Consider the following 17,431-nt stretch of genomic DNA (forward strand, 5'->3'; position numbering starts at 1 on the left):
GAAAGTTAGGCAAGTTTCCATAGAATCTTTTACCAGGACCAAAGTGAATAATGTCCTAATTATTGGATGCTGATGAGACAATCTCTTCTATTCCCACCCCATCTGCTAAAGACTAAGTCATCTGCTCACCAGTCCCTTCCAGCAACTGGGCTGCGTCCATTTTTTCAGATGTCTATCAGGAAGTGTCTTCCACAGTCTTTTGGTAGACAGGCTAAGGCCTTTGCCCTTTTGTGGTTTAGCAAAAGGATTTATATTAAAAATATAAACTATTATCTGATCCACATTGTTTCCACCCTCTGCAATGGACCTGTAGTCACAAAGACAGAGGCCATAATGTCTCCTCTATTTCATGTTTTAGTGCTGGGGGGAGGTATTGGCAAAGTACCCAGGCACTTGAAAAAGCATTTGAAAATGGCTACTCACTACTTTAAATGGAACAAAGTTAATCTTTGAAGAAATATTTTTGTCTTTTAGCATAAATATTTCAAAGCCATTTTCATAAATTAGTATAATGGCTGAAAATTTTCAAGTTCTCTCCTTTTGCCTGGTTCACACTTCACACTGGTGTCTTTCTCTAGTATAATGCTGACAGTCCCTGGGGACCCAGTCTTGCTATTATCCCTATCTGGTGGTTGACACACCATGTGACAATTTCTTTGCTGCATTTTGCATTCAAATCACAAGAAGGTATGAAACATAATTTATATGCTGAAAAATTTAAGCTTAAGATACTCATTCTCACAACAAAGTGTATACTCTATATGAATCTGTATTTGAATATATTAGAAGTCACTATTTAAGTCCCAGATGTCCAAAGAACTTGAACAAGAACTAGACTGCTACATTACGAGAAAAACAAGCCCCATGGAAGAAAGGAAAAGGAATTGGTTTCCTTCCTCATTTGTTTCTTCTGAGGACTGAGCTACAGCACACTTCTGCTTTCTTATTAAAAAGACAGAAGCCTTGTATTCTTTAGTACTAGGGTGGAAAAAAGTGTGTTTGACTTAAGGAGTGTATGCAACTTTTTAAACCTCCTATCAACAATTAAAATGGTGCTGTACTCCTGATATATCAGGTCACGGTATAGGTAACTTAACGACAAACCAAAGATTCATGAGAAAACTTAGGATCTGCACTTTAGGCAAACGTATCCGGTTTGCCCTGGGCATCCACTGAACCTTCTTTTACAGATACCAAGCCATTGTTCACGTTTGAGTTCTATTTTCTCACTAAAGCTATGCCCTCCAGCTACAACGTTCTTTATGCACGGAAGAGTCTTCCTTATGTCATCTGATGAGCTCGTACAATTTTTGTGAGTCTGCTTTAAAGCTCCCCTGACTATTCTGATATGTACAATTAGTCATTTTAGATTTCTTCTGTTTTTCTACTGAAAAGCTCTCATGGTTGGCCCATATGTACAAGGACATATAAGGTGTACATTTTCAGAATGCTGGAGGCAAACTCAAACCATGTGAATCTGAGATCAACATCAGCAGGACTGTGACAGGGCTACCGTGGAAACAAAGGTTGTGATGCCTGCAGAACTGTGAGAAGATGATTAAGAGAATTGGAATATGACCTAAAAGAGTAAAGACTTTACTCCCTCACCTAACTAGATGAGGTGTTTCAGCTCACCTTTTAATCTGAACTATACATTTCTTAATTGTAAGATGAGGATCAAAATAATAACAAGAATATATAAGGGGTGCTATTCTGATATGTTATTTATCTCTAGGTTTGATATCTACCACAATAGAAAAGAAAAACACACACACATACATGCACGCATTCATGCGCACACACAAACACACACACACACAGATCAAATATTCAGAAATCTGTGCGTAAGAAAGGCCAAACACTGCTGACAAGCTATATGTGTGTGTATATACATATGTATGTATATGTATAATTATCATTATGTATTCTCAAGATGACACCACCATGGCTACTGGAGTAGCGCTTCTTTCCACAGTGGTAAGTGCTTATCAAAGGAGAGTGTGAGACACTGCATGGCTGTATGTATAGTACTCAGCTGGAGTTCAGGTGTTTTGTATATGTATATTCTATGACAGTCTATTGGACATGGATAGTGTCATTCTTTTCCAGCTATATACTGGTTCCCTTAACTGCCTTTCAAAACCAGAAAGTATATGAACTTTAAGCATAAAGCTTAAGTCTTAGGGAAACCTGTGAAATATATTTTGATAACTCTTTTCATTCTTACATGTTTTCTACTTTTTTTTAGAGGTAAGAATCTTATAGTATATGAGTTATGCCATTCTCTCCAATTGTCCCAAGTATGAGGCAGAGGGAATAGGACTGACAAATTTTTAATTAGTATGTTTAAAATAATTATCAGCCATTCCGAAACTCATTAGATTAAAAAGGCACATTATTGCTCTGCAAAAGCAAGTTTATGTTCGCAGAACAAAGGGGAGTCCTTTGTAGGGAAAGGCTTTAGTAGTTAGGGAAGTTCTTGACGTTGTCTTTGAACTTCTTCTCATTTTCTTCCAGACAGGGAAATTCTGCCAGGGGTTAAACACCACATTTGAGAACAACTATTTTCAATTAAAAGCCACATGGGACCCTGAATAGCCACAGACTCAGCACCAAGTAGATATGATCAAGCATATAAGCTCTGGTTTTTACTAGGAGTGCAGGGTAGGGATTCAGACTATAGTATGATGTGTTGAGTCTGGGTTCAGATCCTGCCTCTGCTTTTAGTTATATGATCTTTCTTCTCATCTGAAATCTTTATAACTGTCTGACCTTAATTGGGAAAAGTGAGACCACTTGTGCCTACTGCGTGAATACAGTATAATTCTTCCAAGAACTGTTGTAGTAAGCACTTATATCAGTCAAAACTGCACTGGCACATTACTAATGATGAGAATTAACCTCTTAATTTTAACTTATTCTTATTGGCTTCTTTAAATTTCCTAGTATCTGTGAACTGGAGATAAAAAGTATATCCATTTCCAGGCTATTGTACAATCAAACTGAGACAATGTGTGCCCATATATTGTTGGCAAACATATATCTGAAACTGAATTGTAACACACAGTATCTGTTCTGGATCTCTGCTTAGAAACCCTGTGACAGGAAGGAGAAATCACACTAATGAACGATTTAATGTATGAAATGCAAGCCTCCAACTTCTCTCCCACCATGTTTGCATTGCCAGCTGCCTGTTCAGCCTCCTCAAGGTGATTTGTCTCCCAAACCCCCTTCCTACCCACCAGCACTTGTGGCTAAGTCTGAAACCACATCCTTTTCATTTTAAGAATGTCTCTTGCAAGTGAGCAGTTTCTGATGATGGAGTAAGACTGAGAGGTGAACCCTCCTGCACTATTGGAATCTTAATAATTTCTTAACAATAACCCAATAATTTCCTAATTCTTGAGGAAATTGAATAATTTGATGTAAAATAGGTATGTTCTACTTCAATAGTTTTTATTTTACTATTTTATAATTGAGCTGTCACACTAGGGGAAAATCTCAAATTAAGCCCATTTTACAATAGAGAATACAAGAAATGTGTAAGAGAGCTAAATGTCCAAGAGTTGAAACGAGTATAAATGCAAGTATGGTAAGGAAACAAGAAAAATGGCATAGTAAACAAAATCACTTGCATGAGACAGTAGCCCGAGCATGGCTGAAGGACATCCAGTTTCCTTTGAGTTTCAGAATGGACTGTCCCCATTCTATTGCTACCCCCACCCCTGTTTTGTCCAAGTACACAAAGTGCCTAGGCAGTCATCAGATAGGGAAATGAGACTGTTCAGGGAACATGGAAAAGAGTTGTCACTCTCCAAAATAGAACTTGGAAAGTTTATCATCTCTGAGTGAATAGGAAAATTGACCATTTTTAGACTAATTAAAATTCAATGTATTTTCATTTGCTATTTTGTGCCCACACATTTATTTCCCCCTCCACATCATTAAAACCACAGATACCATGGGTTTCTGACTAGTTTTCATGGAAATAAGTAAAATGTAGTTTTAGGGTTCTTTTAAAAATCGTGTTATATTGAGTTGTGCTTTATATTTTTGATAGAAGTTGCATCTTTGAAATAATTAAACCAACTTGCTTTCATTTGATTTTGCTTTTTATGAATGAAATTGCCAAGCTGGAAAAGGACAGTTTCCACTTTGGGTAAAGCACAGTGCACAGTGGGATGCTACAGGCCTGGGTCTAAGCAGGAGAGCTGGAGAGGAAAATATGGAAAATAAGGAAAATTTTTATTATTTCTATATATTTTCCAAGACAGAAATTCATGGATCTGTTGTTTAAAGACAAACAAAATGCAAAAGTAAAAGACATTTTACATTACAATGATAAACTTGGCTGTTATAAACTTAATAGTAAGTACATTTTTATTTTCTGATTTACTTACGCTTTGTATTTCCTTGGAACCATTTTCAAATCCTATGTGTGGCCGTCCTGCTCCCTCGGTTTCTTCTTGTGTGGAATGTGCGCTAATGGCACTTACCTTAGGTGGATACTGTAAATATCAAATGCATTAAAATCAATAAAAAGCACAAAATGTTAGCGGCTCACAGAGAGCTCTATGTAAGTGGTAGATATAGTTATCATTATCGTTTTATTGAGATACTTTAATTAATATCCCCATTCTGTGTACGTAGTGTCTTACAAGTTCTTAACTGCTCTAAAATCATCCTTAAGTTTGAAAACCTATCATTTAAAAGTTGGTTATAGTGATAGAATACTTTTTCCTTTTAGTTAGTTTTACATTGATTACTAAGTCTTTAATATCTTTAGCTATAGTATAAAGATTAACATTTGAAATTAACACTCAGACTTACAACACAAAGAAAACATCATTATTGCTGACTATATATATATATTTTTTTTTCCCTGAAGAGAGTTAAGTACAGTTTTCCCTACATGAAGAAAGCAAGATTTGTGGGAACAAGGTAAAAAAAATAGTAGTTGGTAAGTTTATAGTGATAGGGGAGAGCAGGAACAGGGAAGGGAGGGGGACTGTTGTTGATATGTAAAATGAATTTTAAAAAGTAGCTGATTTGAGCGTGGAAAAGTATAAAATGAGACTAAAAGAGAGACTCGGGAAGGCTTTTCTTTGGGAAGTTATACATCTGGGCCACACAGGCTTACTGTGTGAGTTGAAAGTACTGGACCTACCAGGAGACTAGATGGAACAACCGAGATAGGTCACTCCTTCTCACGTGTTTCATTCTATGCTCATCTGGGGATGCAGTGGAGCAGGAGGATTCCTGCAAATGCTTATGCCTTCCAGTTACTCTATCCGTCCCTCAGAGAGCGCTGGACATGGATTCAAAGGATGGGATTCTCCCGACAGACAGAAATACCATCTTCTGCTGGGGGGGGGGGAGGACGGGACTATGACACTTCTGCTGTCGTTTTCCCCAATGAAAGCATTGGATTCCTAATTTAATAAAGGTCAAATATTAATTACCAAGAAAACATATTGGGTCCACCTTAAAGGCAGAAGTGTCGTTTTAACATATTAAAATGCAGCTCAATGTGATCATAACATTAAAATTGGACATCAAGCTGCTACTCCTCAAATGTGCCTAGATATTAATATTTTAGTAGATAAAAAGAAAAGCCAAGCTTCTCATTGACCTTATATTCACTAAGATAACATATCTAATTTGTAAGAATATATATTTTCCTCATGGGATGCAATAAAATTATTTTTATTTTCAATGGGAAAAAAAGCAACCTAGTAAATTCTTATTTTTCCTGAATTGGCCCCCGAGCTATGATCATTTGCTTCATTGGGGTTTGGCCTTAATGCCATTTTTGCAGTCTATGTGATGTTAGGGATGAAAAAGTGTTCTAATATTGTCCTGACCTTTTAGCCTTGTAGTAGGCCCAGGCAAGGTGCTGAAGCAATTTGCATTACTTTGTGCTCTGTGCCATGAACTTCTTTGAATCTTAGACTAAAGAGATTCCATCCAAATGCTCATAAACATCAATATTTTCTTCAGGACACCCTTACACTTGCCAGACTTCCACCTGTCCCACATAATAATAGAAAAATTATTTCCATTGGGCTAAAATGTTGGGTTAATTAGTATATGAATTGAGTCCATTTACAATTAAATTTGGCAGCAATACAACTTGTCTTTTCTTTTGCCCTTGTTGACTGCGATGACTTCACGAGGAGCACTCTAGAGAGAAAAGCTCCTCAAATAGCCAAGCTTTTCCTTAGTTATCACTACTAATTGTTATAAAGTGGCCATTTCCCCCGTTGTATAAACAGGATAAGCATTTGTTATTTTGAGCTTCAGGGAAGTATAAAGAGTTTTCATCTTTTGTGGTCATCAAATTGCTGTTAATAATTAGTAAATTCATTTGATGATTACTTAAAAAGGGACTTGGTTAAATAATAAAAGCCTGAAATTCAAAATCGATATTACATTTCATATTTTCATTGCTGTCAAGGAATGCCCTGCTAATATATTTAGGCATCTAGAACATTCCATAAATATAGGCAGAACTTGGACTATTCCAAGCTGGGATTTGGGGTAAATACAGTCATAGTATGTCTGTAATCCCATTGGGTGGAGTGCTGGGATTACAGTCTTCAGGTAGACCAGTAGTCATGCCTGTGGAGGTGGGCTCCTCATTCCATCTCTTGCAAAAGCTTGACCACTGCAATGATTAATATTCTAATTATAGTTTTTTAAGGTCTCAAAGTCACCATCAATTGCCATTAGTTGGAGTTGGTTAGTCAACATTAGTTTTGAGTTGTAGCTCTGCCATATTCAGGGATCCATGAATTTTGGCAAGTGTCTAATCCTGCTTCCTCATCAATGGACTGGGCTTTATAATATTCTTTAAGGACACAGGATATATAAGGGTGTCCTGAGAAGTGACTGAATAGTGTTGTATCCAGTACTCAGTGGGCCACCATGAACTTTAGTTACTATTTTGTTGTATCTTCCAAACTTGGAGGACTTAGATTAAAGAAGATAAATCTTCTGTTTAGTGGGAGTTGTTTCTGGTTCTGGTCTGTACTGGGAAAATAAGAACACCCTTGCCCACAAAGGTATAAACAGCACCCAATTAGCTTCATCCTACGACAAGAAGCAGAGCTATAATTGTCCTTCAGAATTCATGATAGATTGGTTTCAGGATCAAAAATTGTGGACAATTAGTTTCCATATATAAAATAGCATAGTATTTAATTGTAATCCAAACACCCTCCTGTCATTCTGGACTACGTGTAATAACAACTATAATATAAATGCTATTTTAAGAATTCTTTTTATTTTTAATTATGTGTACGTGCATATGCCAGTAGCATGCACATGTGAGACCAGGTTCCTGTCAAGGCCAGTCGCATCAGATCCCCCTAGAGCTAGAGTTATAGGCAGCTGTGAGTCGTCTGACATGTGTGCTCAGAATTGAACTCAGTTCTCTGAAGGAGCAGTATGTGCTCTTAACTGTTGAGCCCTCACTCCAGCTACTATAGGTGCTATTTAAATATGCACTTGGCTGGATTGTTTACGGAATAGTGACAGGGAAAAGCAGCTTGCCCATATTTGGTACAGATTTGATTTTCAAAAGCTGTGTTCAGTGTGGGTGCAGTCAGCGAAGTCTGCAGACCCCATATGCAATGGCTGTCCTCTTCCCTTTGTGATTTAGAGGGGTAAGGGGCACTGGATATGGTTCTGCATGTTTGGCTGTCTGTCGTGGTGCTCGACCTATTCCCTGAGGAACAGGGAAAATGTGTGTAATAAGCCCCAAAATGAAAACAGATTATTGATTTGGAGGAAGTATCTGAAAGTTCCGGGACAATCACAAATTAATTCTTTAAAATAAAACTTCAAACTTCACTGTGACAAAAATCACTTCAGGAAAAAAAAATCCCAGCATCATGATAGCTAAGTTTAAATAAATTTTAACGTATCCCAGAATGAACATAGATAGCTCTCTGGATTTGCTGGGGAGATGAAACAAATGGAGGACTGTCCTGCATAATCTGAATGGAAGGAAGGAAAGTTAACATGCATTCATAACCAAAAAAGAAACAAGTCACAAAGCAGCTAGAATAGATTCATCTTATCATCCGAAAATTGACACATTTATCCTAAAAACTTAGTTATACAACTTCTAAGTATATAAACAGTCTGAAAAGAGTTTGTGCACGCTGAAATGCTAGAGTTCCTAGAGGACTAGAATTTATAAAGCCCTTATTGGTCTTTCCCCCAGTGTGCTACTGGAATAAAGAGATTTAGAAAGTTTGTTTCAGAGAATTAATGTCAAAAGAGAATATATTGAATAAAAGGAAACATGCTATACACATATTGTATGTGTGGACACACACACACAGACACACACACACACACACAGGTCATCCCCAACACACAGTCTGTGGAGTCTCTGAAAGACTGACAGATGGCCGTAATACTACATTTTGTTTGAGGGGTCAGTGGCTGTCAGAGAAGACTCGAAGAACGAAGCAGCACTTAAGCGAAACTTGAGGTTGTACAGTTTTTAAAAATGAGAGATAAGTGCTTTTCAAACTAACTGAGATGACTGTACAGCTCATGCCTCCTTTTCCATCCCTTGAAGCAGGCACCCCAGGCTGCAGCCTGTGATGGCGTTCTTCCTCCTCTGTCTCCTGGTCACTGCAGACCTGGTGGTTTTCTTTCTGTCTGCTGTGGAGCCACTGGCTCTGTGATTTCCTGCGCATCTAGCCTCCCATGTCTTTGGAAGGCTTGATTTCCATTTGTCCCTGAAAATTTGGTGTCCCCAAAGGCTATGCTTTAAATGTTTAGCTTTTCATTTTAATTTCCTATCTTTGATTTTTTTCTTTCCTCTTTCTTTTACCTCCTTTCTACTGTTAGCTGCTAAAACTGTACTGAAGTTATTCTATTTTTTAAATTTAGTATCATAGTCTTTTGAGGCATGAATGTCCATATTTACTTCTATGGAACACCACCATGTACATAAAACAAAATATATCATGTTTCTTCCTCCCCCTGCAAATTCAATTCTATATCTTTTTGTTTCCAAATACTTCTCGTCTATGCTAGGTGGTTGACGCCATAGGTCTGTTGTTATCTGTGAAGGAAAGCTAAAATTCCTCATACAATTAAGCAGTACTTTCATTCATCTCACCTCCAAATTTATCGTTGACTAAATACTTAAAATACTATCTTTAAAATAATTTCCATACTGTTTTGTACTATTGTATCTCAAGTGGCCCTGATTATTTCTCTTTCTGTTACGGCAATAAGGCTCCAGACTTTCCATTAATTTGTATCCATCCCACTTTCAATCTAATTTTTCTATTTTTTCATCAGAGTGATCATTCAAATGGGAAGTTTGATCATTGTTGTCCCTTACATTATTTTTTTTAACCCCTTGTCTTTAGAATAAAATGCAATCCCTTTAGTTCAGCAGGCACATTAGCTGGTTGGTATGTTATCGGTGGCCTGCAAACCACATATCTGCAGTTTCTTAAATAACATGCTGTTTCAAGCTTTTTATTTTTAATATATATATATATTTTATATATACATATATATGTATATATATACATGTGTATTATATATGTGTGTATATATATAATCTCTTTTGTGCAGCACAACTAATGTTGTCCCTTCCTTTTTCGGCTTTTTATGTGTGATCATTTCAGCACCAACTCGTGTCCTCTTTAAGAGGACCACTACCCTAAGAAGTATCCCTGCTTCCCACTGCAGAGCACCAAGGTCATCTATGGCAATGCATTTGTTAGTTTGTCTGTCTAGTTCCCTCAAATCAGGGACTGTAATTTATCATAGTAGCCTCTGACTAAAACATAATAAGAATTTAGTAACTATTTATTGAGTATTGAAATATGAGTGATCCTATCAAGGCAAAAATTTGTTGTGTTATTTGGGTGGGGTAGAGAATTAACCTTCTCTGAAGGATGAGCAGGTTAGATCTGAAATGCTGGATTTCGAAGCCCCAGACAAATCACGCATAGCTCTAAGACAAGAACTGTCAGGAGAAACAAACCAAGGCAAAAGAGTCTTCAACTGAACCAATATATAAATGGACACACACACACACACACACACACACACACACACACACACACCACTACCACCACCACACCAGCTTTGAAGAAATAGAATATAAACCAAGGTTGTCAGATAAGGGCAAAAGGTTGAAGGTGAAGCATAGACTCTAAACCTGGAGTCAATTTTTCTAGTCAAACTGCAGCTCCAGAACTGGAATTAAGGAGCTGCTGAGATTTTTCTCCCTCTCATTGACGGAAAAAATGTCAGATGGGGTTATGTCATGAAGTATCTTAAGTAATATTCTGAAGGGGGGCTACATCCTCGGCAACCACTGAATAATTATGAACAGAGGCTGACAAGACAAAAGCTTGCAATCTTGTGTTGTGAATTCAACACACGGGGACTGAAACGTGGCTGAATATTGGGAGGATATTAAGATATTTTGATAATGGCCATAAAAGGGGTGGCTGTGGAGCTGGGGAAAAAGCATAGCATCCATCAGAAATTCAAAGTACCCTTGAGACTTGATAAGACACGAAAGAGGCATGCATTGCCAAAAAGAAATTCTAGTGCCACAATACAGTTAAATATTGATTACAGAAATATTGATTGCATTGCACTGAATCAGGTACTTTATTTATTTTTTTTTTGAGAATTAACTCATGTTTACAGATGCTAAACTGTTCTTATACACAGGACACGAGTGTCCATTATTTCTTTAATTATGGCCACGTCTTATGCCGCAAGTGCCCTCGGGTGCCTACAGGTGTCAAGCAGTGGAGTGGAGCTGCAAGCACAGACTAGCAAGCAAATTTGGAGGAGAGTGGGCTTCCAAACCAGCTTGGTACCAGGGACATTTACTGTGCCCTTTGATAAATATTTCCTTTCCTAAAAAATATTTTTCCCTTCAGGAATAAAAACAGAACTATATTCTAAATCCACACATACACATTGCTTCGAGGAGACTGACTTAAGAAAATTGCACTTAAGGAATATGAAGCAATGGCATTTTCTACTGATTCTTCCTGAATGCTCCAACACCACAATATACTTGAAAAATGCAAAGTTTCAAGATCCATACACTCATCATAGATCAGTTTTCCAGCCTCATACACGGAAGCCAGAAGTGTGCGATTTTTGTGTATTGGTGAAATCTAAAACAACCCAGGATCATTTTTACCAATACAAAATATTACCATTTGGTTTTTCATCAGCGAAAGCACTGGAAGATCAAATCAACAATTGAAAATCACGTAATTGCCGTAGCAAACCATGCTTTTAATTATCCTTATTATAGAAGAAATGCCAATTTCTGAGTGGCATAATCATTCTATTTATGTACGCTTATTTGCTATAGATGAAAAAAATTCCTTTAGGACAAAGATATGATTTTTTTAAATGTACTGTCAGACTTGAATCAATACTTGGCATTTAGTAAATAATCAAAATGTTTATGAATAAATTACATTTAAAATATAACACTTACATAGAACCTACTATGCACAAAGCAACTACCTAAATGCTTTACAAATATTAATTCATTTAATCCACATTAAAAAATCCTTTAAATAGATTTAGCCTTTATAACTAAAAAGGTTGAATTACTTGCCCGATCCGTGCAGCTGAACACTGAGGAGCCAGGAGTCCTGCCCGAGCACAGCTGTGCTGGAATCTTTCTCTTACCTTTTGTCACTTGCAAATAGATGCTGTCTTTAAATTTTTTAACAATATAAATATTCATTTAAGGTGTGCTTTAGTGATACAGTTGAACTCAGAATAAGAAGGTATGGATTTGAGCACATCTTTAGCTTACTTAACTTCTGGCATTAAGAAAGTTTATGGGCATAATAGAACTTCAATTTTCTCATATATAAAATCAGGGCAGAGGTTTTCTTTAACCTCAGAATTTTATTATGAATTTTACAAAATTAATTTGTATGAAAATACTAGAACACAATTGGCACCCAGAATGTTACCTGGTATGCCAGAAATGATGGCTTTTAATTTTTTCCTTCTTACCTTTCAAAAGGTGTATATTTGCACACCATGCATCATATAAATCTTAGCAAAAGGAAATCAAATTGTAAAGCATTATTTTTTAATATTTTCTGGAGATAGAGTTCACGTTGCAGTTCACTAAAGCATTTTCTGGATGGGCAGATAGCTTGTTTTTTGGGAAAACATATTTTCCTGGAATCTGTTAGTATTTAAACATCTAATATCAAGGAATAAAATCTTTCTTCTGATTAGAAAACCAAGTTATATGCATCACATACATGGAAAGAAAGAATAGACAGACACTATAACAAATGATTTTTATTTTCACCAAGAAATTTCAACATTCATTAATCTATGAAATCCAAGATCAGACCAGCAATTCAGTAAGTGGCATATATGGTCTCTAAGACCCTCCAACATTAATAGATTCTATCAAATCTTATGGAAAACTGTATCGGCTGATTCTTATCAGTCATGGTTACATGTTATAATCCCCTAAAGATATAAATCAATAGACAGACCTCTTCCCCAGATATTCTAGTTTAATTAGGTTGGGTAGGGTCTGGCATGCTTCCCCCACCTTTATTTTATTAAACAAAAATTCTCTCAGGGATTCTAATTTGTGGCTCAAGTTGAGAACAGCAGTTCAACTTATCAGGGAGACATCACTGGACCTTATCATCACTTTACCTTTACTGTAATAAACACCAACAAGAGACAGCATTTTTATTCAAGCCAACATTGAGAAAGTCTATGAGGTGTTCATGAAGAACAGAGATGCCACAGCATTTTAATACTAATAATTGCTTGACGTAAAGGCTATCTTTATTCATCTGCTGTCTTCCAAAACTACAAGATAATGGGAAATAGGAACCATATATATATATATATATATTTAAATTTACATTTAAGCATCATGAAACAGTACAATTGCAAGGCTGTTATATGCTCTTGTGGATCAGTTTACTGTTTTCAATGTGTTGGTGTGGTTAATAAGCAATAAACATTTTTAACAACATGGTAAATGCTATTCTCATAGTTTTAGTTCTAAAAATTAACTGTAGATTAGAGTCATTAATGAACCAAAACAAATCCCAGATGGGACTGTTAGAATAGAAATGAATGTGGTTACTGGCAAACTGGAAGGCTTTGCGAACCCGGGTATCCTAGTTCCTTTCATAACAAAAGTATATGAAACCAGCAATTCCAACTTGTTAAAGATGAATTCTTTAACTACTGAAATTATTAGGCCAGCAACAAGCTAGTACAAATTGTCTTTAAGAAATGTCAAAGCATAAAAAGCATCCCCACTTTGTCTTGAACGGCAAGTCAATTGGCTTGTCTTCTGTAATCATTTCAAACACTGAAACTTGGACACTCGGACATTTAACATGAGCTTCAGGAACGTGGTCAACCTTTAGCTTATTTTGAACATTTTAGTCTTGGTTGCCCAATAATTTCAACAAATATTCTTGATTAGATGGGTTTTCTCAGAGCCACTTACACCACAAAGGTGGTCGTGGATTCCTGCAGACCCTGCCCCCCTTTTCTGTTTCTGTATCCTATTGGATTAAAGCTATCATATAGAACTTTTAGGTAGATTCCCGAAACAAAACTGGCATGATAAGTGACAAATCTAATTGCATTGTTGATTTCTGACTTTGCATTTCCTTGCACCTCAAGGAAAGCGACTGTTTTGAGAAGAGGAATTAATTTGTTGAAATGTTTCTTGATGTCTTTCACCCCGGCTTGGAAAGAGCGTCATGAAAAAGAGGGCTCTTCTGGAAACTATGTACACGGCAGATTTCCCTAATAGGTGTGAAGAATGGCTGCTATGCATAAATGATTGTTGGAAAGTAATTCTTTGTAAAAAAGAAAAAAAAAACATGACCAAACAAGCAACCTCATTCACTCCTGTAGTCAATTTCAAGACTGTTCTAAGACCGAGAACAACGCAACACATTTTCTAGATGCCGATGTCCTCTACTAGTTACTAAACACCTCTTAGGGAAAAACCACGACTTTAAGTCTAGAAATTGTTAAACTCAATAAAATGAAGACTAAAACTTTTGAAAGAAAATTCATATGAATAATATTATAAAACTCACTTGGAATCAGAGAGCTTCTCAACACAAAACTGTAAGCTATAACACCTTCCAAGACACCTGTTTTTTTTCTTTAATCAAGGTATAGTGAAGCAGCCGAGCCTAAACAACAGAGACGCTACAAGAGACCTTAACATCACAATCAAATTACAATTTAGCAATAAAAAAAAACAAAGTATCAATCTCACCACTCCTCTAGCTATTTCTGAGACCCCCAAATCTTTAAATCCCACTCACTCCCGCCCCAAACCCATCTTACCAGGAATTCTCTCACTGGGTGTCTGGGCAGCTCAGGCGTCTCAGGAATTCAGGCTTCACTGGGCATCCCCTGGCAGAGAATGCCAGTCTCAGGGTGAGGTGCGGAAGTGCGCACCTGTCCAACCAGGAGGGTCTGCAAGCTGCAAGGTGCAGCCCACCCAGGGTCCTGGGGGGCTGGCTTTCCTAGGTTAATGTGAGAGCAAATTGGGTTAGTCTTGAGCACTCTCTTGCTCCCCTCCCAATTTCCAGGCACTTTAAACCCTTGAAGGGATAGGTTCAAAGCCCAAGGTTGTAAGCTAGGCTCAAGGCAAGGGTCCTTTCCCCATTGCTCTCTGCTCCCCAAAGCGCGGGAGGCTCACCTTAGCGGAGCCTGCCTCTGCTCGCCCGGAGATGAGGCTGTGCGCAAACTTCTCCGACTTAAGTCCTTTTCGGTGCGCACCACCCCCGCCTTCCTCCCCGCTCGCGGAGGAGGGGGACGGACGCTCGCAGAGCCGGCCCCGCCCGGACCCTCCCTACACGTCAGTCCCTCCAGCCCTCGGAGGGAGGGGCTAGCAGCCGCTCCTGCTCCTCCAGCCCCCCCGCGCCCCGGCGGGAGAGGGGCTTCACTCGCCGCTGTTGCTCCACCCCCCAAGAGTTCCCGATACCCCTGCGCTGGGAGCCCAGGAAAACAGGGAAGGGACCCCAGTTAGACCTTGAATAGGGAATAACTAGGGGGTCGTCAGATTGGGCAGAGAGATCGTAACCCGTCCCTGGAGACAGCTTTCTGGGAGTCCAGCCCCTTCCCCGGCGGATGCAAATTCCATAGGGAGGTGAGTTTCCCAAAGAACCCTATCCCAGTGAGAGTGGCCCCGTAGTTCCGAGAGTGGTCACTCAGGGCACCGCACCAGAGACCCAGAAGAGAGTGAGGTATGTAGTGGGGCGCGGTAGTAAAATTGGGGCGGGGGCGTGAGAAAACAGCTGACCAAGACCTGGAGTGCTGAGTAAGGAGCCCGGAGGCAGAGGGTAAGAAAAGACCAGAGGTTCCAGCAAGCCCTGGACCCCTCTGGATTTGGACAGGGGCAATCTAGGGTGCAGGTTGGATTTGGGGGACACAGTCTCTTCACCGAAGAAGATGATGCTGGTGAAGTATCTTAGGATGGGTGACAGAGAAGAAAAGAGTCTGAGGTGCCTGACTTGGTGTCCGCTAAAGCCAGCAGGAGCCCGGGACAACCCGATTCCACCTTCCAGGTGGGGCTCAGCGGAACTGTCAGGCACACCCTGGGAGGTAGGCAAGTTGCTTCCAATGGGGGGCTGCCCTCCACCTCCTGATGTCCGGAGCTGAGTGCAGCCAGGCAGGAGCAGACACTTTTTCCCAGACTGTTCAAGGAAAAGCAGCTACCTGTGTGTCCCAGGAATGTAAGGTGGCTGTAACCGTCGAGGTTACCAACACACCTAAGCAAAAGGAATAGTAATAATAGGATGGGGGTGAGGACGGGGAGGCAGAGAGCAGCACAAAACACTTTCCTAGGCACTCAGAGGTTAAGCGCTTGGTCAGTTCCGGGTAACAGAGATGCAGGTGTCTTTGCAAAGGGCTACAGTTCTTGCTGCTCCCCCATCCTGGGAGATCAGTGACTCTAGTCAAGAGTGTGTGTGCTTCTTTCCTAATTTGAACCCTGACTCTTTAACCCAGCAAGACTACAGGGGCCCTTAATTTGCATAGTTTGGGACTTTCATTGTCCCAGTGGAAGACAGGGTCCAGGGGCAAACAGCTTTTCCTTGGGGGTCCTCTTTGCAGGCTCCCGCTTCTATATGCCCCCTCCCTTTCCCTGCCACATCAGTCTGGTGACCTAGAGGTCTGAGTGTGACTCATCACGCATTGCATTCAAACCTAAAGCAACATGCCACTGTAGGGGAAGAGTCTTCACCTTCATTTCCGGGCTCTAAGTGGTAATAATATTGTTAAGAGTATGAAATGTGACAAGGAAAGGGGCTGGACATTCGGTTGAGAAGGAGGTTTGCAAAGAAACATACGGAGTGACATAAACAAAATCTGTACGTGAAACGTTCTCTTTTTAATTAATTTGTGCTAATATAAAAATTAAAAGAGACCCTCTAAATTCATAATTTAGATGCAAATCTTGACTACGTGTTTTAACATCCGTCCTCACTGGCTCTCTGATTTCCTAGCTGCTGCTAGCCAGCCGACATCTAATCAGACCTTCTTTTAAGAATTCTTTTTGATAGCTTATTTGCCTTCTTTGGGTACAAACAGCACAGAAATTATTAAAATTGTTTACGCATCTCCTATAACAACTGCTGGGGTTCAAATGTTGAGAATTCTCCTTTCATAGCTCAAACCACTAAAATATCAATGAATTAGGGAAGCAGTTGGTAAGAGGAAGTGGCACTGCCCTGGCACCGAGTGATCCAACAACTACAGAGATTGCTAATTGTTGTTGCTAGTTGTTGTTGTTGTGATTGATTGATCCTTGGGCATGTTACCTTATTGGTAACAAACAGTAGTATTCTGAGAGCAGATTGAACTTGTTTCAGTAAAGCCACGGCATTAACATGACTCAGATAAAACAGTGTTTAAGAATTAGCAAAAATCATGGTCAGAAAGCCTCAGACCACATGTGATGTAAGCAAAGGTACCTCGACTAATTGGGGGGCTAATTGTGTCAGAAATAATAATGGAGAAGCAAGAAGTCATTACAGCAAGAAGTCATTATAGCCAGATTTCAGAGAAGGCAACATAGTTGGAGTGGGATCGGGGATGAGACTTTGGTCTCTCAAGGGGTTTAAACTGACTTTTCCTGCTACGTTATTAATACCAAAATTGCTACGCACCTGTTGGATGCACCTGAAATCACAGAAGTATAAGTCTGTTATTGTCTTAATGCTTCCAAATTATTTTCTATGTGGTCTCCAGAGGGCAGAGGTGGATGTGGGGACAAACAGTTAAGAAGGCTTTGCATAGTGCTGCTGACCTTCTGAGAGCTATTGCTTTTTCGTACAGCCGATGCAGTGAAATAGAATAGAACATAGCAGGATGGGGTGTT

The 17,431-nt window shown here is 39.1% G+C and overlaps 1 protein-coding gene across 1 annotated transcript in view; it reads right to left on the reverse strand.

The window, feature by feature from the left end:
• The window catches only part of Calcr (calcitonin receptor), a 73,780-nt gene extending 65,066 nt beyond the window's left edge, over positions 1 to 8,714 (reverse strand). The window contains exons 1-3 of the mRNA XM_050130585.1: positions 8,550 to 8,714; positions 7,625 to 7,729; positions 4,401 to 4,508 (exon numbers count right to left, since the gene is read on the reverse strand). Of these exons, the coding sequence (XP_049986542.1) occupies positions 4,401 to 4,508; positions 7,625 to 7,729; positions 8,550 to 8,714 (378 nt within the window). The remainder of the gene's footprint in view (positions 1 to 4,400; positions 4,509 to 7,624; positions 7,730 to 8,549) is intronic.
• Between the last annotated feature and the right edge of the window lie 8,717 nt (positions 8,715 to 17,431).

Source organism: Alexandromys fortis, unplaced genomic scaffold (assembly GCF_014885135.2).
Source record: "Alexandromys fortis isolate MF-2015 unplaced genomic scaffold, M_Fortis_MF-2015_v1.1 scaffold_322, whole genome shotgun sequence".
NCBI lineage: Eukaryota > Metazoa > Chordata > Mammalia > Rodentia > Cricetidae > Alexandromys > Alexandromys fortis.